General features: G+C 36.2%; 1 protein-coding gene across 2 annotated transcripts; it reads left to right on the top strand.

The window, feature by feature from the left end:
* Positions 1-48: 48 nt before the first annotated feature.
* Positions 49-20,834, top strand: LOC102698203 (cGMP-dependent protein kinase 2). Of its 2 annotated transcripts, XM_006630450.3 has the most exons (19): positions 49-253; positions 1,424-2,010; positions 3,508-3,674; positions 4,605-4,718; positions 5,378-5,483; positions 5,872-5,935; positions 6,893-6,970; positions 7,175-7,269; positions 8,197-8,265; positions 9,243-9,341; positions 9,442-9,592; positions 10,342-10,478; positions 12,864-12,953; positions 13,685-13,826; positions 14,286-14,449; positions 15,624-15,746; positions 16,102-16,164; positions 16,517-16,583; positions 17,356-20,834. In XM_006630450.3, the coding sequence occupies exons 2-19, from the start codon at positions 1,553-1,555 to the stop codon at positions 17,449-17,451; spliced, it is 2,283 nt and encodes a 760-aa protein (XP_006630513.2). In that variant the 5' UTR covers positions 49-253; positions 1,424-1,552; the 3' UTR covers positions 17,452-20,834. The 2 variants fall into 2 exon arrangements, with proteins under 2 accessions (XP_006630513.2, XP_015202032.2); XM_015346546.2 differs by lacking the exon at positions 49-253 and having other exon boundaries at positions 1,730-1,819.
* Positions 20,835-21,624: the final 790 nt, after the last annotated feature.

Genomic DNA, 21,624 nt, shown 5'->3' with positions numbered 1-21,624 from the left:
TGACGTCTTGGTTATGACTACTGCTTCAGTTGAACAGGCAGGCTTTCTACTGGCTTCATTATACTCGAGTTACCTAAAAATGTGCTGTGCTTGTCTGAGCGTTCTGAAGAGCCGTATTAATGCTTCCGATCGGAACCAGCGTCTTATGCGAGTTAACTGCAACACATCCAACACTACACCGAGTTAACGTTGGATAATTCGGATTTTCGTCTGGAATTACAAAGAGGATTTGAAATGTTTGCATGGATACAATGTATGTAGAAAATCACTGTTCACTCTATATTTTAATTGTAGTTGTTTTTCGATGAGCAGAAGTAAATGTCATATTTAATAGTTCAAAATTTGCAAGAGAATATACTGTTGAGTATTAGAGATACTGTTGTGTGAATTTATAATTCCAGGTCATCTGCGTTCAAATGTATTGCTACGTGGTTTGGAAATTACAGAATCAAAATGATATTTTTTTAAACGGGATTTTATTAAAAGCATCCATCAAGTGTACAAAGAAAATACCAATTGCCATACAGCTAACGATTTCAAATGTTGTTATTATTATTATTATTATTGGATTTACAATTTTATTTACGCTACTTACATTTCTACCGGTTTGTTTTGTTTTTTTAACGAACAAGCTTTAAAAAGATTTTTGTCAAAACAGCTTTACTTTCGGATCATTGTATATAAATGTTAAGAACAATTTCTGCTAAGATTGCTAAAAAATATTTAAGTTTTATTTAAAATACAAGTGTATTAATTATAATTCAGTTAACAATAATATTAATATAAAACGCACTTTTTCTGTAATAGGCTGTATGATGGGAAGTACTGTATTTTGTTGTTGTTTTTTTTTTTAGATTCAGTAATATATGTTTCCTTACCTGAAATTATCAAGAGTTTTGACATATTTAAATGTTCTTTATAATGATGGTCCCTATCTTTTTTGATGAGGCAATGAGAGAGGCAGAAAACCTCAATGTCTTGTAGTTAATTAACAGTTAACAGTTAATTTACAGTTGACAGTAAATGTAGAATTAAAACTGTCAGTTTGTTCTAAACCCAGTTATGTTTTGTATTTGAAACACATGCTGTACTACACTTCTTCTGTCTTCATAGAACTAGATGATTAAGGAATGGGCTCCTCAATGAAGAATAGGAAGCTCATTAAATTTCCATAGAACTGGCGCGGACATACAGTTTACTGTATACTGATGGACAGTGAAGATGCAGCCAGCCATCTAAGTTTTTTTAACAACAGCTCCTTGAGTTCATATATGATATTTTTTTATTAAAACCTGCCATTTTGCGGAAAAAAAAATGAACTCCTGGTTTTTATGTCGTGATCTCATGAATCACTATGACTTCAATAATGATATATGAAACATAATAGTGAAATATAGAACTTCTTATTTGTGTTTATTGGCAGGTGCTGAAAATGCCCTAGCCTGAGAGACAGAAACCCAGTTGGGCTGCAGCTAGAATGAAAAAGGCCAGGTGATTAGGCCGCTGCAGGGCAGACGGTGAGCTTTCTTATGGTGGCCAGTCATCAGCAGGCATGGGCAACGGTGCTATCAAAACCCCTCATCTCGAAGAAAGCTGCTTGGCTTCGGGGATCAAGGAACCACCAGCATGGGAGGTGATTGAGGCCCTCAAGGCCAAAATAGCACGACTGGAGGAAGAGCTGAGAAAGAGGAGTGAGGAACTGAAGACCAGAGAGGAGAGACTGCGTACTCTGGAGAAGGAGCTGCAGGCAAAGGTGTCCCAGATAGACAAGCTTCAGGATGCCATTGGCTACAACAGTCTGGTGAAGTCACCACCCTTGGTCAGTCCCAGCGAGCGTCTCCTTAGTGTCATAAACGAAGGGCCAACACGCTTCCACAGGGTAGCAGTGGAGGTTCATCGCCGCCTCAGAGCCAAGGAGGGAGTGTCGGCAGAACCAACCTCCCGGCACTTTTACAACCACAATCTTCAGCACTTTTCCTTTGAAAGGGCCCGGGTCCGTAAGGATTCCAGGTAGGGCTTATTTGCTGCCTGAAAAGAAAGCTCCATTAACTCTGATGACATTTCAGATTCAGAATTTGTCTTGCGCACACATAGTGTGTCACTGGAAGAACACCTCGGTCTAGGACAAATTGGTTGTGTGGAAGACTTATTGACTTCTCACACTATAATGCTGCCTTGGTGTCTTTTGTCATGCAATACACTGACCGTTTGATTACTTAGGCATCCTCCAAAATCCATGTCTAATATTAATTAAATGTGTATTTAATAGTATATCAATAGTGACAGAATTCATAATCCACCTTCAATGGTGTGGTCAGGCATAAAAACAATTGGTTGGTAGTCTTTAGAAAAACAAGTTCTTTGAGTATTTTCTACCAGAAACATTTTACAGGAAATGAAAATGAGATCTTGCAGCTTCTTCTTACTGTTTATAGTTGCTCAAACCTCAAAAAGACTTGAAAGCATACATTTACATAATAATCCAAGAGCAATAAAAAGGCACATATGACAGACAAAAGGTAATCCATCTATATGCATAGAAAACATAATTGCTGCTTTAATTCAGTGTCTGCCAGGAACTCTTCTATAGTAAAAAATTCATACATTCCATTCTGAGTAATTTAAAGCCACTCTTCCTTTAGAAGTGCAAATGAGAAAGTTCTCTGCAGTAGAAGCACAATTTTAAATGCTTATGCTATAAAGTTACAAAATAAACACTGATTAGATCCCTTCACTATGAACAGATTATGCCACTGAGGGTATTGTAAATTACCACAACACATACAAAAGCCAAGAATGAGATTACAGTCACTAATAAAACAAATTTGTCATAATTGATTATAAATGACTGAACAATTAATAACAGTTAATAAGTGGTATATACTGTAGGAAAGATCTACTGTAGGAAATAATGTGGTCTCTTCAGCTTTCTTCAATATGTTCAACTGGACAGTGGAAGGTGACCGTAAAGATATGAACATGCTTGAACATACAGTACTAATATACTGTTAATTGTAGAACGTAAATCCAGTGAATTTGTTGTCCATTTTGGCCATTACAATAAGAAAAATATAGCCACTATAAAGTCAATATAAAGGAGAGCAACCAGACTTGCTCTTTGCTTACAGTGAATATCATACTTGGAAAGACTAAGGGAACTGAATCTTCTTCGCCTGGATCAATGGTACAGTATTTATATGGGGACTTGATTCTGGTATTCAAACTGACTCAGTCATTTCAAGAGATTTTGTGATGATCAACAGCAACAAGCAATTGTGGAAATTAGGTTCAGGGCCATTTAAAATAGAACATTGAAGACACTTCTTTATACAAAAGTGTAGCAGCTAGTAGTCTGAGACCTAGAAAGACTGGCTGAATGGCTTTGTCCCATTAGTAACATGTATTTACTTTTACCATCACCAGTCAAATCTAATTTAGAGGCAAATTGGGTTTGCTTATTGTGGCAAAACTATGCATCCTGTTTCTGTCTCTTGCTTATGCTTGAAGTACAAAATGGTTGATCAATGATGCCATCATGAGCAATGACTTCTTGAAGAAGCTGGAGCCCCAGCAGATGAGAGAGATGGTGGACTGTATGTATGAGAAGACCTATAAAGAAGGCCAACTAGTTATTCAGGAAGGGGAACCTGGCAACTATCTCTATGTTCTAGCAGGTAAATCAATCATATTCCATCATCTTGTCATAATAGTTTGTGTCTAATTTTACCCAGAGTCACATGCATTTCAAACTGATTTTATGATTAATGTGAGCATAAAGGTTAAAACACACAGACAGCAAAGCTCATTGTGCATACAGGAGCACCCACTCCCATTTAGTCTGATGCACTTAATGTTGTGCAAGGGGTGTTCAAACGTTCTGCAGTGTCTTGGCTTTATTTCCTACTTTAAACCACTTCATCTCAGAATGCTTAGCCCTTTGTACCTTAGCCATTCCCTAATAATTGCACTTTTCTGATTTCTTCTTTAACTCAACAATAGATTGGAAGGAACATCATCTTAATGTCAGACTTAGATGTCGGAACAAATAATAGTCACTAAGAGCTAAGCCTGAAATGCAGGGTGGATGATTCGACTGGTCACAGCCATAGTGGTGAGTGGTGACCTGTCTAACTCTGGCCCAATGAGCTGGCACATTGTTCTACAGCAGCAATGATGTGTCAGAATCCCCCCTGATTTCATGAGTTATTTTCATGGAAAACTTCATGCATTTGGACACTGAGGTCAGGATGCTATTGACCAATGATTGTGAGTCTGTGAAATATTGATTTAATTAGCATTAACCTTTTTGCACCCCAGAACATGTTGGCCATACTCTTGATAGGTTATTAATATCATTAATTGGAGCCTCCTTTACAGTGAATGGGATGGGAATAATTTGCCCTTAAGAGAAACAGATCTGAATTTGTATTGAAGATGGCACACGTAGCACATGTGAATTGACTCCAATAAGTAAAGCATAAGTATCGGTACATTGTATTTGCCTCTCTTCCTTATCCTTTGCTTCAGGGTGTTAACTTTCCATCCTGTATTGTGCCAGAACCTGTGCAAACACAAGATCCGATTGTATTTATGTCATTTTTCAGATGGCTTGCTGGAAGTAATGCAGAACAGCAAGCTTCTTGGAAGAATGCGCCCTGGGACAGCGTTTGGTGAGCTTGCTATATTGTACAACTGTAAGAGGACGGCCACAGTCACAGGTGGGAACATCTCAACACACTGTATGTTTTCGAAGTGAGATGTATAAGTCGATAAAAGATGTAACACTATTGTATCATGTAATATCATACTGTACATTGTTAATTTCACAAAATATCTCCTTGATTGTTGTGTTCTTACTGTTACAAAGTAGAATTGTCCATGATTTTAAAGTATTTAGAAACAAGTTACTGTACTACTGTATTTCATGAAAAGTTTGTTAAAGTGAAATTCACAGGATATTCCTGATAACTACTTTGTGGGAAAAACATAATTGCTTAAATGTAATTATCATGAACAGACTCAATCAAGTTCAACATTGTATGTTAAGCATTTATGACATGAATACAGTCCATCTCAATGAAAATATCAGTTTGTTCAGTTGATATGTTTCTAAGCATGCTTTTCATATTCTTGTTGATAAATACTCCATGATTCAAAGCTTTTCATGGTTTTGCATGACTTTTCTTAAGGTGGTTATGAACAGCTGCAATGCGATGCTGATGCATTATCATTTGTGAATTTAATTTTTTGGATGTACTGTACAGTAGGGCTGTTTTCTGAGCAGGTCCTTATCTAATGAACGTTTCATAGGGGTTGCCTATATAGTTTACCTTTCATAGTCACATTGTTCTGATTTGTTTGTGCTTTGTCTACCTAGCGGTTTCGCAGTCTCAGATCTGGGTTCTAGACCGGCAGATGTTTCAGAACATCATGATGAGAACAGCACAGGCTAGGCAAGAAGAATACTTCAGCTTCCTTTGCAGGTAAACAGAAAGATGTAGTTTTGCAGTTTGAGAATGTGCCCCGTTGTGGACTGCAATTGAGTGAGATGACACTGACACATGCTCCTATTCATCCTTGTGCTGCAGCTGCAGTCCAGCAGAATTTCTCATGACAGCACTGAAACTCTGCAAACTAGATGGTCTTGCTACTGTTTGTACAGCACTGCAAGAAAGGCAGAGAACAAACCAATGCCATATTTATCTTTAATTTAGTATTTTATGCAGATACAGAAAATTGCTACAGCAAAGTGTGGATTGAAGAAAGACTAAGTCTGAGGACACTTGTGTTTAACCTTAAAAGCTGTTTGCAGACATACCAAAACTGCAGCTTCATTAGAAAGTAATTTTCCCTCCTCTCTTCTGCCACTAGTGTATCTTTATTAAAAGATTTGCCTGAAGAGAAGCTTGCAAAGATTGTGGACTGTCTAGAAGTGGTATGTACTGTATGTCTTGCATTCTCATTGAAAAGCTGCTTATTAGAGTTTTATGACTGGAATTGTGTGATGTGATGTGATGTGTAAGAAGCAAAAGTTGAAACTGTGTCTAAATGTACTGTACATTTACTTATCTATTTAATAACCTCTAACATGTCTAATAACTTATATAAAGTACCAATAAATATGTAAGGTAACATTACATTTTTCACAAATTAGTTGACATGTTGCTTCACAAATGTCAAGACATCAAATTGAAGGAGAGAACAAACAGAAAACAAAATAATCAAATAGAAAACAAAAATTTAAAAAACATTGAATACATGTTTTTATATTGTAAGATATTTTTAACATATAAAAAGTAATTCTTATATATTTTGTATTTATCAATTGAATATGCTTTGGAATATTTTTGGTTCTCTTTGTCCAAACAGAAGACAGTTTGTTTAAACATTTCAATCAGCCTTTGTCTTTGAGAAATCAGAGACATAAGGCACTTAGAATATGAATATTAAAATTTAGTTCTCTTTTAATTAATTAATTCAGTCCGTTGTGATTAAGTCTTTTTTTGTATGAGTTTGCCCGCTCATCACTTAAGTGAATTTGTATCCTCTTTAAATGTTAGTAACCATACTGTATATTCAGAAAACAACCCAAGACTGTCTCACCAGTTACTTTTTTAGAGATATGATTTGGACAAACGTGAGTTTAACTCTCGGGTGTCATTTACATTCGGGGAACCCATTGTGTGCCTGTTAATGTCAGAGGGAAAGAGCTGCTTGACACACACCAACTAGTACAGTATGTGACTTGCATAAAGTAAAGCATAAAGTGAAATGTGTAGCAAAGTAGCAAAATGGTAAAACAATTCTTGTGACACTCAGTAACAAAGATTTCCGTGTGTTTATGGGAAGATCATGCGTGGTTTAAAATCCCTTTTCCTTTCTCTGTTTTTAGGATTATTATGACGAGGGAGATTACGTCATTCGTGAGGGAGAAGAGGGAAACACTTTCTTCATCATAGCTAAAGGAGCGGTAAGAGAGGAACGAGAAGCTGAATTGTCATCATTGTAAGAACGGGGCTTTTGGTGAACAATGCATGGAACTGATGACAATTAAAATTGATATGAGTACTGTACATGGCACTTGATGTTTTTCACCTGACATTTTGTACGTTCAGTGTTGGGGCTCAACTGCTGGGTTATTGGGATTCTCAGGGTGTTTTTGTTCCTCTTGCAGGTGAGTGTCACACAGACCATGGAAGGATGCTTGGAGCCACAGGAGATAAAAACTCTAGGAGTAGGAGAGTATTTTGGAGAAAAAGCCCTTATAAGGTATATGAAATTGATGTGTCTCTAATTATAGCCGACTTGACTGTTTGTGATATGAATGAAAAGGGTCAAAATTCATAAAGAACACCTCAAAGGTGATAACCAGCTCTCTCTGTTTATTGTTTTTACCGTAGCATTGGGTTGGATGACTCAGTGATTAAGTGAGCTTCCCAAAGTCTTTGTTACCATTTCTCTTCTCTGCTATGTGTTTGTCAGCTGTGCTGCATCAAGCTCCAAAATCAGATGAGAAATGCAGTCTTTATAAATGCCAAAACCAATTTGCTTTGGACCCCTTCTGATTGCTTTGGTACACCTGAAATATAGTAAAGGAGAAAGACACATGAATAGACTATAATATGAGTTGTACTGAAGTTCAACATACTGTACTACGTGAAAAGCTGAGAAACTGACCACTCTGTATGATTACATCAGTAGATTATATAATAGTTTATATTTCCAACACACAGCTCTCAAATGAAGCTATCCTAAGACAATTTGCATCATCACATGTAATATAAACAAACCAACAAATTGTGATTAATTTAAAAGTGATTTTAGTACAAAGGCAGTTAATTGCCCTTAGGCTGAGTATACAGTACCATTATTTTTTCAGATAATTAAAATGGATATCTTACATACAGTATATTCCTGTTCTTTCTCTAAAATCTACTGTAATATAATGTAAAATATCTATAAAAGACATTGCATAAATATTTTTGAGGAGAGGCAAAGTAGTATGACTCTAAAAAGAAAAAAGAAAATACTGTATATACTGTATATAATTTGTATTTCTGAACAGAACCCATCAGTAGTCAGAGAGTAACTGCAGTGTGCTCCAGCATGTACACTATAAAGTTAACTGCAATGGCTTTTTTTCAAATACCAAATTTAGTCATAGTCGTTATTACACTCTTTGACCTTCTGTTCCAGTGAGGATGTTCGTTCTGCAAACATAATCGCCAAGGAGAATGATACTCAGTGCCTTGTGATTGACAGAGAGTAAGTAACAAGCTCTCCTTCCTGTGGCATCATACAACTTTTGATTCTCTTTGTTATTGTTTTTGTAATTTTCCTTGAGTCCATTCAACAAATTACAATGAATAACAGAAGTAATTTCCTCTTGTTGAAATGGCCTTTACTTTAACTGATGCAGTGTTTTACATTCAACATTTTAAGCGCTATTTGTTAAGGTTAATTTGAAAAACATCAGAAACAAAAATCAAGAAACAAAAACTGCACTTACTGTATTACACTTGCAAAAGTTTATTAATTAAAATCCTGATTTAAATTAACAACACCTTTATGGAGCCAAAACTTCAACCTAGAAATCTCTGGCTCCTTATACTCTCTATGTATTTTGAGATGTGATTGTACTGTACAGTAAATGCTTTGCAGAGGCAAGGCAAATAATAACTCCTTCTTTATATGAAAAATAAGAGCCTCATCCAGCTGTTATCCAGACAAAGCCACAGTATCAATTATTTCAACATTGTAGGGGAGATTGGTTCATATACCCACAACTCTTCATGTAAAAATGTACCTCCTGTTTTCCATTTTAATTGCTCTTTTCCTTACTTTCTGCTTGTGCCCTCCGGTTTCTGTCTCACTTTTGATTCTGGAGAAATACATTTGGTTGATCATCAATACTTTTCAGGATTTTGAATATGCTTTGATTCAAAACTAAAGAAATGCAGTTTCCCCAGTCAGGTAGGATGTTGCCTTAATCCTGGGAATGCATCTGGGTACTTTTCTCTGGACTGATTCCAGTGAAGCTAAAATAATTTTTGTAACATTTTGACCAAAATCATGGTAGTCTAAATGAGGGCTTAAAAGTGTAGTGTAAAATTTAACATTACATCACTTGATTTAACTTGTGTGTTTTAACTATATAACTTATTGGTATTATTGGTTTATTCTTCAAGTGATATAGAAAGTGAAAATGATGTGACAATATAATCTGTTCTCCACATCTGTAGCATTTTTAACCAGATGGTGGGGACGTACGAAGAGCTGCAAGTTTACCTTGAAGATTATGTGGAGCAGCTGTCCCGCAGTGATGAGAAGAGGAATGCAGTGTGAGTATTGAAGAGTTGCACAGAAAACACCAAGATTTGTGTTCCAGTGTACTGTATGTGATCTGAGTTTTAATACCACTCTTTTTCACTGTTGTCCAAGGCCCCATTCTCCTCATATAGACAGCTCTCCTGAAGCCAGTGAGTTAATCAGAGTCCGGGAGAAGATTGCTCACTTCTCCGCTACCTCTCCCTTCAGACACCTGCAGATCATCACCACACTGGGCATGGGCGGGTTTGGCCGCGTTGAGCTGGTGAGCCCTCACCTCATTTAAAAACAAGCCAGCTGGAGGAGTGTGCATGAACACAGTGCACATGCACATTTGTAGTAGGCTTCGTAGTCAGAATGTTGATTTTTATTCTTTTCTCATAGCCTAAGTTTTTTTTTTTTCATGACATAACTAAATAGGTAATGAAATATTTAAATCTTATCCGTTTTTTCTGTGGGGTGCTGTCAGTAAGCTGTAACTACATTGTCATCAGACAGGGTTCTGGTTTTGTTTGGATGTCATTAATCTTATCAGGTTTTCTTACTTCAGAGTTGTCCAGTACAGGTCCTGGGGAACCTGTGAGTCTGCATGATTTCTTTGCAACTCAGCTCTTAATATGCTAAGTAAGACAGTATTCTCTCCTACGTGTATGTAAAAAACACTGGTCCTGAAGGACCAGCATTAGATATACCTTTCTAAGTTATAAACTAGAATTGGGGTGTTCAACCTTACAGCATATACAGCATATTTTAGATGCTGTATGCATGTTTACTTTGCTTTTCAGATTTCTATTTTTGATCAATTCTGCAGAATAACCTACTGTACAAGCCGTATTATCATAGCTGCTTCCCTTAAAAACAACCCCGTTGAGAAACTCCTTGGAACAAAGGTGTGCATGAAACCAAATAGATTAGGATCTACAGTACTGTATTGAATGCCCTCACAGTGTCTGTGGTTGTTCCAGAAGGTCATCAATGGAATCCCTTCATAAACTGTTACTGTTGTTGCCTTAGGTGAAGCTGAAGGATGAGGACACAACATTTGCACTGAAGTGCATCAAAAAGAAACATGTTGTGGACACCAGGCAGCAGGAGCACATTTACTCAGAGAAGAACATCCTGCAGCAGACAAACTCCCAGTTCATCGTCAGGTCAGTCAGAAAGGGCAAAGGGTTTTAAATGGTCTCCTACCAGGATTCAGGGTCTTATACTTCATATTCACTTCAGATGTACAGTATGAGCAAGTAATAAACTGGACTAATTACTAGATCACACTTATAGATCTAAAAGCAATTATTAAATTATTTTAGATGGTATAGTGATGCATAGGATATGATATTAACAGAGTAAAGGAAGTATTGTAACTAGAAATCACTAAAAGATACTGTATACAACATAACCTACAAAATAACACCCTGATTAAAAACACCAAGATAACTGTATTTTATTGTTATGTATTATAATGAAATGATCATTCCGAATAAAAATTGACCAGATAAAAATGTGAGGTAGTGATTGTTGTGTAAATGTGTGGATATTGTCCATGCCAATGAGAGAATGGCTGTATTGTCCAAATACATGAATAATACATGGAATCAAAGTGTGGTGAACAGACTGCACAACAACAACATACAGTACGAATGGATCTATTATGAAGCAACCTCGGTTTTACTCTAGTTTTCAAAGTGTATGAATGATAAATAAGTGTTTTCTAAAAAGTGCAGTGGGGTTTCAATATCTTATTTCGAGTTAGGAGCAGGTATTCTTGACTCGGATGCAGGATCCAGTGAGAATCCTGAGAATTGCTGTAGGTTCCTCACTGCACTACATCCTAGGAAACCCTTGCTGATCCCCCATCCTGGAAAAAATAAAATATTTCATTTTCATTTTTCATTTAAGTTTGAAAAGCATCTGTATTATTTTGCAATTATTTTGCAACAGTGAAAAAGCAAAGTAGCAGTTTTGAACACAGAAGGAAAATGCTGCATTAAAAGAATTATGTTTTTTCCCGTGGAAATCTTTTTAACCATCTGTTGTAATATGTTGCCAGGTAACCCAAGAGCATTTCTGCCCTCCTCTGTCATGTTGGTCCATACAGGCTGAACAGGGTGTATTTAGACTCTGACATTTAAAAACAAAAGCCTTTGTAAATACAACATCACAGCTCAACCAAATATGTCAATTCATGGACAGGCTCCTTCTGAACTAAGTACCCTCGACTGTTTGCACTTTCAGGAAGGCAGGGCTAGAAAAACATTTTAAAACAGGCACCAGCTGTTACTGGTAGGCTAGCACTAATGAATAGAAGAATGCATTTCGATGATTCAGACCTTATAATACCTTACACCTACTCTTTGCTCAACAGAGATAGACAGAAATAAAAAACAAAAGCTCATCCTTTACTTTAAAGGCCAACGTTGTTAGCACGTGATACATTTTTAAATGTTTTAACTCTGAAAAGTCATAATAAAGGTACCTGAACATGCTTATAGTTAAGGGGAAAAGGTTGCATATTTGAAATTGTATTTAAAATGGCAAGTGTAGGACTAATTAGTGGTTAAACTTGTACAGGTGGTGTACTGATTTGTAGTGGTGTTGTAAGTGGTGGATGTTTGCTGTATGAGGTGAATCCAGACGGTACCAGTGTGGTCTGGGTTCTGCTCTCAGCTAGTAGTAACAGATTTCCCAAATGGCAGCACACAATTGCTAGAGTAGGCTAGGGTTGTTTCAGGTTCCAGTGTGCTTGCTCTTTGGCACTGATATGTGCATCTTACCTTCAGCAAGTGCTAAATCTACAGTGGGAACAATTTGGAATGCAATAGCAATATAAACTTGGACAGATGGTTCTAGTAGTTTTGTGTTTCAGAGGAAAGAGTTTTACTCTTTCAATAGGTTTATTTTCAGTGGTCTAATAAAGCACATGTGGCACCTAAATTGTAAACACCTTTCAGTTTCAAGGAAAAAGAGAGAAATATTGAATTTAATATTGAATTCAATCGTTAAAGCACTTGACAGCTGAAGGAAATTACAACAAGAATGGGTGCAGTATTTCATACTTTTGAAGGAAAGTCTTTATATTCTTTGACCAGATGCGAAACACATATTGAACTAAGCAACCCATGCTTAAGATTACAAAGAAGTACCAGCTAGTAAACTGATATCCATATCTTCACAACTCCTATAGTTAGTTTTAATCCTACCTGCACTTATAGTAATATTTGAATGTGTCCTGTGATCCTGGTCTCCCTGAATTTAGAAACTTATGCCGACTCTCTATTTCAGTGTTGTTTCAGTCTTGAGTACTACAGTGAATCCAATATTAACCAGTCAAGCCAAGGCCAGTTGATGAGTGATTCTGAGGATCATTAGTGCTTAAGCAACAATGATTCAGTAAAATACCCAAGTGCAACACCTCACACCTCACCTTCACAATCCATAAAATAATAGATTTTTTATATACTTTCATATATGAAAAATCATCGTTTTTCATATATATATACCACAAATTAAAAAACTTCAAATGTTCTTTTTTTCAGGTTGTTTAGAACTTTTCGGGACAACAAGTATGTATATATGCTGCTGGAGGCATGCCTTGGAGGAGAGTTATGGAGCATTCTGCGGGATATGTGAGTGTAGGTCCTTTTCTCACCATGCCACAGTATTGTTGTTACACTGCTGCATTAGGGGATGTTGATACGACATACAGATGTATGTCAATTTCTGTGACTTTGGAAATAGGAATAATTGGAAATGTAATTTTGTTGCAATGAAATGGAGTTGTGTGGCAACTGTAAAACATTACTGATTGAGACATCAGAAAACTCTCCTACTGTTGAGCATTTACCCCTTGAGTGGATTAAAGATTAAACATCACAGTTAATCAAGAGGATCCATTGTTTTGGGGAGACCATCATTCAAATTATACTTTAGAATAAAACCAATACAAGGATCTTCCACTGTATTTTAAATTACTGTATATAGCTGGTATGAAATTAAAATACATAATCAAATGTATTTTTATGATATTTTATGCTACAGTATATTTTATACTTCAGAGGTCTATACTATAAACAAAGTTCTTCAATAGGCGAGAATACAAAATATTCTTTAATACTACAGTTTTCATCTTGGGCTGTAATGTTTGCAAAAAAACTAATTGCAGAAAAGAGTCAATCACTTGAACTGATTTCTGTTCTAGTTTGTGGATGTTAAATAGTTATTTTATACCCCAAAAAACAGTATACTGCTATGCTAACAGCAAATGCTGTAGAGATTGACTAGTAGCATTTAGCAATGGCAAGGTCATATTACCACTGTCTGTCAGCCCCTGAGGAGTTGTGTCTGTTTTGGGCTGTAGGTGTTTCTTTGAAGAGCCCACAGCACGGTTCTGCATTGGCTGTGTCCTTGAAGCATTTGATTATCTTCACGGCCGGGGAATTGTCTACCGGGACTTAAAACCAGAGAATCTGTTGCTTGATGACCATGGATATGTGAAAATGGTATGACGGGCCCATATTGAGTGAGCTCTGAAAGATGTTGGATGAATCTTTAAACGAAAAGAACGAATTCTTTAAAGTCTTGCCTACTTTATTGGTACATAAGTTTTTACAGTACATTGCTTAGCGTATAGACAAAAAGTTAAAATGTTGATATTAAATGCAGTCCTATATATCGAGAGCCTTAAGTATCAAGAGAGTGATTAGATCAAGCTAAAGTATGTAAAAGGGTACAAATAGTTATTAAAGTATACTTTGTTAGAAGTACAAAAGAGTTGACTTGTACAAATTACCAAATAATGCTAAAAGTGTAAAATACAGTAAGATGTACAGTATTAATAATATACTGAAGTATTCTTTCTTACAAGTTTGATCATTTTATATTGTAGATGTTACAGACTTTTTTAGTGTATTATCTGTGGAATAACCACAGTTTTAAATTACACCGTTCTCTTCTTGCAGGCCGATTTTGGATTTGCTAAGAAGATTGGACTAGGGAAGAAGACATGGACCTTCTGTGGTACTCCAGAGTATGTGGCCCCTGAGATCATCATGAACAAGGGACATGACTTTGGAGCAGACTGCTGGTCTCTGGGTATCCTCATCTTTGAGCTGCTTACTGGAAGGTGAGAATCTGGGAGTACTCTAGACAGAAAGGTTTGAATCCTTCTTGAGATTAGGCTGTTTTTTACTATGGATATAATTGGAAGGCTAATTATAACCCAGATGTGTTATTGTTAGCTAAGAGACCTAACATTAAAATTGTAGAAAACTAGAAGACTTCTAAAATATTTTCTTTCTGTGGTTTGCCAGTGTCATACATGACTTATTTATTGCTGGTAGGTAGCGGCGTCAGCATGCATAGGCTGCGAAGGAACAAGTTAAAGGTTTTTTCCATGCTGAAAAGAGGAAACGCAACGTTTCGGATATGGAGCCTTCTTCAGATGTGAGCATGTCTCACATTGCTGTGTTTCCACTTATGCTCTTTTCAGCATGACTTAATTATTGTTGAGTGCCTGCATTTGTTCCCTGAAGCAAGATTAGTGCAAATGATCTGCTTTCTATAATTCTAGAAAAAGCTCTTTGTGGTAAGCAATAAATACCAAATTATCTTTGAATGACAGTGTTAAAGGAAAGTCTCACTATTTCTCCAAATACATACAACTTGACATTGTGTGAACATGACTGACAATGCTCATGCCAGGGGCTGTGTGCTCTCTTCAGATGTGGTGAACCATTAAGCCACTGCTTGTACAGATCAAGGGTCTTCAGAAAGAGTTACCATGGAAACAGCTTCGTATGATGGCAGATTGAAGTAGCCTGTGCTGTATGCTTTCAGCAAGGCCATTTAAAAAATCCCCATGTCCAGTATCTCTGGTAAAATAAGATTGAATATTTTTAAGAAATAACTACAAAAGAGGGTCACTTTTATTTTTTTCCTTTTTTTACATAAGCCTTCTCTAGAGCCTTATAGTTTTGATTCACTAGAGCTTTACCTAGACTCATACTAGTGTGATAGTGACAATTCTCTTAAATCTTAAATCACAACCCAAACCGATGATTTTAAGACAGGACCTGTAGACATCTCTTTTTATTAAATGCATTATTTCACGATTTATGTTTTATCTTCTACAAATGCCCAGTCCACTTACCTATCATCCCATTCACTCTGCCTAAATTGGGAATAGAATGTAGTATATTTCTTGTTCAATGGAAGAAAAAAGTGAGATCTGGGTTGAAAGTTTAAAAAATTAAACGGAAAACTGTGATCTCAGTCTGTCCTCTTCTGTGACTTTTCAGTCCCCCTTTTTCGGGATCAGATCCTATTAAGATCTACACCATGGTTCTCCACGGAATAGAGAAAATGGACTTCCCTAAGCGCATTGGCAAGCGTCCTGAGGATCTGACCAGGAGACTCTGCAAGTAAATCTTCTTGAAATACTTCATTCATGGCAAATCGTTACAGGATTTTCCTCCTTACCTTACAAAATAAAAGGATAATTTTACCCTAGGGTGAAGAGTCTGGACACATATCATAATAGTGGCCATCACAGTATTACAAAATGCATTCTCATGAGAGAATTACTGTAAATTATATGTACTTAGTTTGGCTAAGAATGCTCTGTGCAAAAATTAACTCCCCAGACATCACATAGTGACAAAACTTCATCAACTTTGCAGCACCTACAGTGATACTAATGTAGTCAACACAGAATACCCCATGTATCAGGAAGAATTATTCCCATAAAATGCCCTAACTCTTATTCTTTCCCTTTAGACTCAATCCTGCTGAGAGACTGGGAAACAAGAAAAATGGAATCAATGACATAAAAAAGCACAAGTGAGTCTGCTTATCTGACCTGAAACAGTACTGTATTTAGATGTACTGTATCTGAAAATCATCTAGGATTGTCTTAGGCTGATTAGATAATTTTCTGTTTGTCCCCTAAAAATATGATTTTTGAAAAGACTATATGCAGTTCATAATCTTGAGTCAGAGGTATTACTGGATGAACATAATTGGATAAATTATTTTTACTTTAGTAAATCTTTGATGGTGGTGTTGGAGATATTAAGTGCAGCTTCTTTTTTTAATGAATGCCTGATTTTATATTACATAGTGGAATATGAATGTTATTTAACAATTTACATTATAGTATGATAGCTTTTGTCACATGTATCACTTCTTACAGATGGTTCCAGGGCTTTAACTGGGAAGGGCTGAGAAGAAGAAAGCTGTCTTCCCCACTGAAGAGAGAGGTAAAATGATCGCTGAATCCTAATGTCTGAAAAATAAAAGAATTCCTGCTTTTAAGTCTCCTGTTTGTTAAACACTAAGAACCCTTGGTTGAGCAAATGTTTGGAATAGCAGCATCTATTTTACTTTAATAACTGAAATTTTAATGATGTAAAGACAGATTATATTTAAAAACCAGATTGCTACCAGAAATAATTTTTGTCACACCTGCCTCTTTTGTTTTCATACCCTGTCTTGCTCAGTTGGTATGCATCTCTTGCATCAATGATTGACTGAAACCATTAGTAATTCTGCACTTATCTGGAAAGTAAAGAGAGAGAGTAGAGAGTATAATATACTATTTTACTCTTTGCGTTTCAACCTCAACCTCACCTCACACACTGACACAGCACTCTGCTCTGGTGTCATGGTAGATCCCTTCTCAAATATGTGCATGTGTCTTAATCATTCAGAACTGAAATTATAATGATATGGGACACAAGAAATAAAAGAGGAAATTGCATGTGATATACACTGATGTTCATCTGTTTTCTTTTTTTCTTTTACAACATATAATTAACCTAAACTTGTTCCTTAAAGTATATAGTTATTGTTTTACAGTTTTAGCTTAAATATTAGGTCCAGTCCGTTGTATATGATCAATAAGTTGCTACTGTAAGTTAAATACTGTACATGCAAAAAAGAATTACATGACTTCTTGAATATAGTATACTCTTCAAATTCCTGGATCAAGGAACTTTCTAAAAATAACATATTATTCCTGGTGCTTCACAGCTGAAAGGGCCTATGGACTACAGCAACTTTGATATCTTCCCGCCAGAATTAGAAGAACCTCCAGATGAACTCTCTGGCTGGGATAAGGACTTCTGAGGACCAGGACAAATTCTTGAGGCTTTCCAGAGGCAACTTGAGAGCTAAGCTGATACTAGAGCACGTACTGTATCTGAACATACAGCCAAAGTAATATTCAAATCACCCAACCTTCCATTGCAAAGATACTTCAGGGATCTGCGGCCGAGGCATTGTTAGTCTTTCACCACATAATGTCTAAATACTTGAAACTTCATACATACTGTATGGTCGTACTGTTTATTTACTGATTTACTATCTGATTGTTTTGAATATTGAGAAAATGCAGTACCTAATCATAATTTCCAGTGCTTTGTTCACAAAACATCAGTGGAGGTGTATTAAAAAAGACTCATTACTATGCTTTTGATACAGTAGCTCTGTGTTGATTGGCAGAATGAATGAATTATGTATTGCGGCAAACCTCGGCAGACTCTGTTGCCACTGGCAGATGCTAAGAGAGAGACACACAAAAGCGTGAGCCAGGACAGAGGACAGTCTGATTCTTTTTGAGAGGAGTATCACAGTTTCTTTGCCTGGGCCCAAGATGGAGTCCCGCTAGTTTGTTGGACATTATGTGCATTATTTGCAACAGAAATAAAAAAGACAAGAATAACATTTTATGCATGTTTAAAAAATGTTTCCTGATTTGTTCTGTTTGGAGAGGGCAAATCAATTTCCGTTTGTTTGTTTTTTTCTGAGAAAATATACTCACAGTTCCATTTAAATTACAGCGTGAGTGCAAGATGATAATACTTTGACAGCAGCATTACCACCTTCTTGCCTGGTCTTATCAAATGTCAGCACCTAAGTATGGTCTGCGCTGTACTGGGATGGGAGGCCTCCAAGGTAAAGTGTTGCTGGGCTGGTAGGTGACACTCTTCTCTCTGAACCACAATTTCTGAGTATCTCCCTATGTGGTAGCCAGGGACACTGTGTTATCGGAAATGCTGTGCTTTGGACATGAGTTTTAGATTAATTAGAGGTTGTGACTACTTGACCATTAAAGATCCCATTGCATTGTTTGGAAGATTGTTTGTCAGAGGTCAGATTATTAACCCCAGTGTACTGGTAGATTTCTGAGTCTATAAAATATGGTCTTCATGCACATATAAATATCACCTTTTCTTGGTGAACTTCTAACTTTCCCTCCTGATTTGCTGTGTAGTGGACTTACTAGAACAGAACTCTCTTACCCAGATATCTGTGTTACCCAGGTGGGCTGTAGCTGTAGAAATGTACTTTTCTCTTTTCCATTTGTCAAGCTCTTTGTCATGCTGTGGAATGACAAGTGCTATAAAAGTAACAAATAATTATGTTTGGCTACTTTTGCTTTCCTATGTCCTTATGATATGAATCATAAGATATGAATCTGTAAACCAAAACTTTTTTCTATTTAACCTCTCATACAAATAAAAGAAAACACACAAACTTCCACAACATGACAATTTCCTCTTTTTTTGCAAACTATACAGTTCTATACACATATAATACCGGTTATGTTTTTTTGTTTGTTGTGTGTATGTATGACTATATTGGCACACACAGAACTTGAAGAATAATGTCTTGAGTTGTTTTAGTACTGAAGATGGTGATTTTGGTGATTTTATTTCAGTCTTCTCTGAGAATCACAGAAGGCCAGGTAGCATGGCCTGCCATTCAGAACGTCTGGTACCATTATTAAAATTGCTAATTTATCATCATTTATACAGCTGTATATTTTAATGGAGCAAACTGGGTGAAGTACATGTTTACCCAAAAGTAACTTAAAGGTGTAGTAGCTTTGATCTGAACCCACAAACCTTTCAGTCCTCTTAGCCCAGAACTCAAACCTGCTCCACTGCTGCAACAATTAAACAAGTAAGGAGATTCAGTCTCTGTAGATATATCTTCTGTGCTAGATTCATCAAGAAGCTCACAAATGTGTTAATGTGTCAGAAATGACTCTGTTGGGGGAACAAAGAATATAGTAGAAATGCTAGTGATCAAGAGATTATCATCTATCCCATCATTTGTGAAGAAGTTGATAAAGGAATTGTTTTCTTTAAGAATCCTATTGAAGTGGTTGTTTGTTCTATGTACAGTACACACAATTTTGCATAAATCTGTGCCTTCTAATATTCTAATATCCCATTTGTGTCTACTAACCGTGTCTTCAGTATTAACAATGATCAGAGTCATCTTGTAGGTGAATAGCATATTCTATTTTTAGCTAAGTGTTCATTATGTATCTTAATCATTATTTTCATTTTACAATGGACATGTGTCTGTAATATATATATAGAAGTGGCCATCAGATATGAATATACTTGTACTTGAATAAGTACTGTACAGAATAAACCCAGTAGATGATTAGTAATTTCAGAGGGCTTTTTGAAAAGATTTTTGCTGGTTATAAATGATTGGCAGAATGTGTCTTAAACAGATTTGGAGTTTTATTGAAAAATAATATTTTACTTTATACTCTATTAAAAATAAGTTTGGATATACAGTATCTCTTGCCATACAGAAAAGTGACACGCTGTACCATCAGGTTTCTGTAGTATTGAAGAATATTAGATTCTTGGGAAACATACCCGTTGGAGGAATAGGAGAACCTGTCACAGATGTAGTGTCACACAAGATTTTTTTTGGAATCAGCTAACCAATGGAATACAGTACTAAAGGACATCTCTGTGTTGTGATGTAACACATGGTATATACTGTACTGTATTAAACGTTCCCCATTGACTCTACTTTCTTTTATTAAGTGTTCTACAAAGTTTGTTCTATGGTTTTTCATTCTCCCTTACAATTGTGAAAAATACTTTTATGTATTGAGGATAATAATGTATATATGTGAAATTAATCTTTTTAAATTATGAACATTTATGGTTCATACTTAATAAACAAAACTAATAGAACTTAAAAAATTATGACTTGCTGTATGTTTTCTTTTTAAGCCAGAGAGGCATCTTTCTGTTCAGCTAACCTCTTTGAACTTCTGGAGATTCTGAAGACAGCAGGAAATTCAAAAGGAAATAAAATGTTTTACCAAATTAACGGTAGAAAGGTATTACTGTACTTAAATTGCACTTTCTGAGATGGACTTTTTACCAGTAAACTCCAGTCAGCAAGAGCACAGTGTCACAGACCCCAGGAACACCAGCAACAGTCACAGACTCTCAAGTCGGCAAAGTAAATTGTGTACTTTTGATGTTATTAAATAATAAAAGTACTGAATCTTATAGATTTAATATTTAGGGTAATAAACAGCAGATGTCTATCTGGGCAAAAAGACAACAATTACACACTTATAATATGGGTCATCAAGAGGGTCAGCGATACAGCTTCATTGTGGATGAAAATTTCTAATTGTAGTTGTCAAATGTAGTTTCAATGTCCCAATGATCTAGCGATGGTACTCTGGCCTGAGAGATAGCCTGTCAGCCCCTGCTCATGAATGGAGAAATACTGTAAGATGACTTACTTTAGGTGCTCATGTTGGTTTCTTAATGATCTGTTCTTAGGATGACTTTGTACTGTAACGTATGTAAATGTACCCATCTCCTATGGAATAAATCTGTCTTTTTTAAGATTTCTCTCTCTATATTAATATATTTAAAGCAGTATAGGATCTCACTAGTGTTGATAATTAAATAAAACATCCACCTTTTCAATATGTTAAAGGCATCTGCTGACGTTTAATCAAGTTCAATTATTTTTTCATGTTCAAGAACTGCTTTTTTATTAGTCCAGCAGCAATGACGGTAATCCCTGCTAGCTCTGAGGGCAGGCGATGCTAAGTTTGGATTGCAGTGCGGTCTGTGTTTGTGTCCATGGTGAAGTATTTCATAGTTGTGATGCAATGGACTGTGTTATTTTAATGTTTTGTTGAGTGGGTGTTTTGCTTCAAGCTTTATTGGATTCTGATTGAATCTGAAGTTGCTTCTAGATTGGTTGTTGTTTTTACTGTGATTGGTGGCTGATTCAGTCGTTAAAATCATGTCTTTGGAACAGCCTACATTAACATCTTGAATTTTCACTGTAAGTGTTCAGCTTCTGGGTTCTATCTATTTGGGAAGATCCTGTTCTGTTTTCCTCTTTTGTAGATGACAAGAGCTGTGAAAGACCACATTTAAGTTGTCATGTATTGTAAGTACATTTTCTAAATAAGATTTAATTTGGTCTCAAGGGGTATGCTTTCCCATCAAT

This window comes from Lepisosteus oculatus, chromosome 4, assembly GCF_040954835.1.
Source record: "Lepisosteus oculatus isolate fLepOcu1 chromosome 4, fLepOcu1.hap2, whole genome shotgun sequence".
Lineage (NCBI taxonomy): Eukaryota > Metazoa > Chordata > Actinopteri > Semionotiformes > Lepisosteidae > Lepisosteus > Lepisosteus oculatus.
The sequence above is the reverse complement of the archived record's forward strand: the minus strand, read 5'-3'. Positions and strand labels throughout refer to the sequence as shown.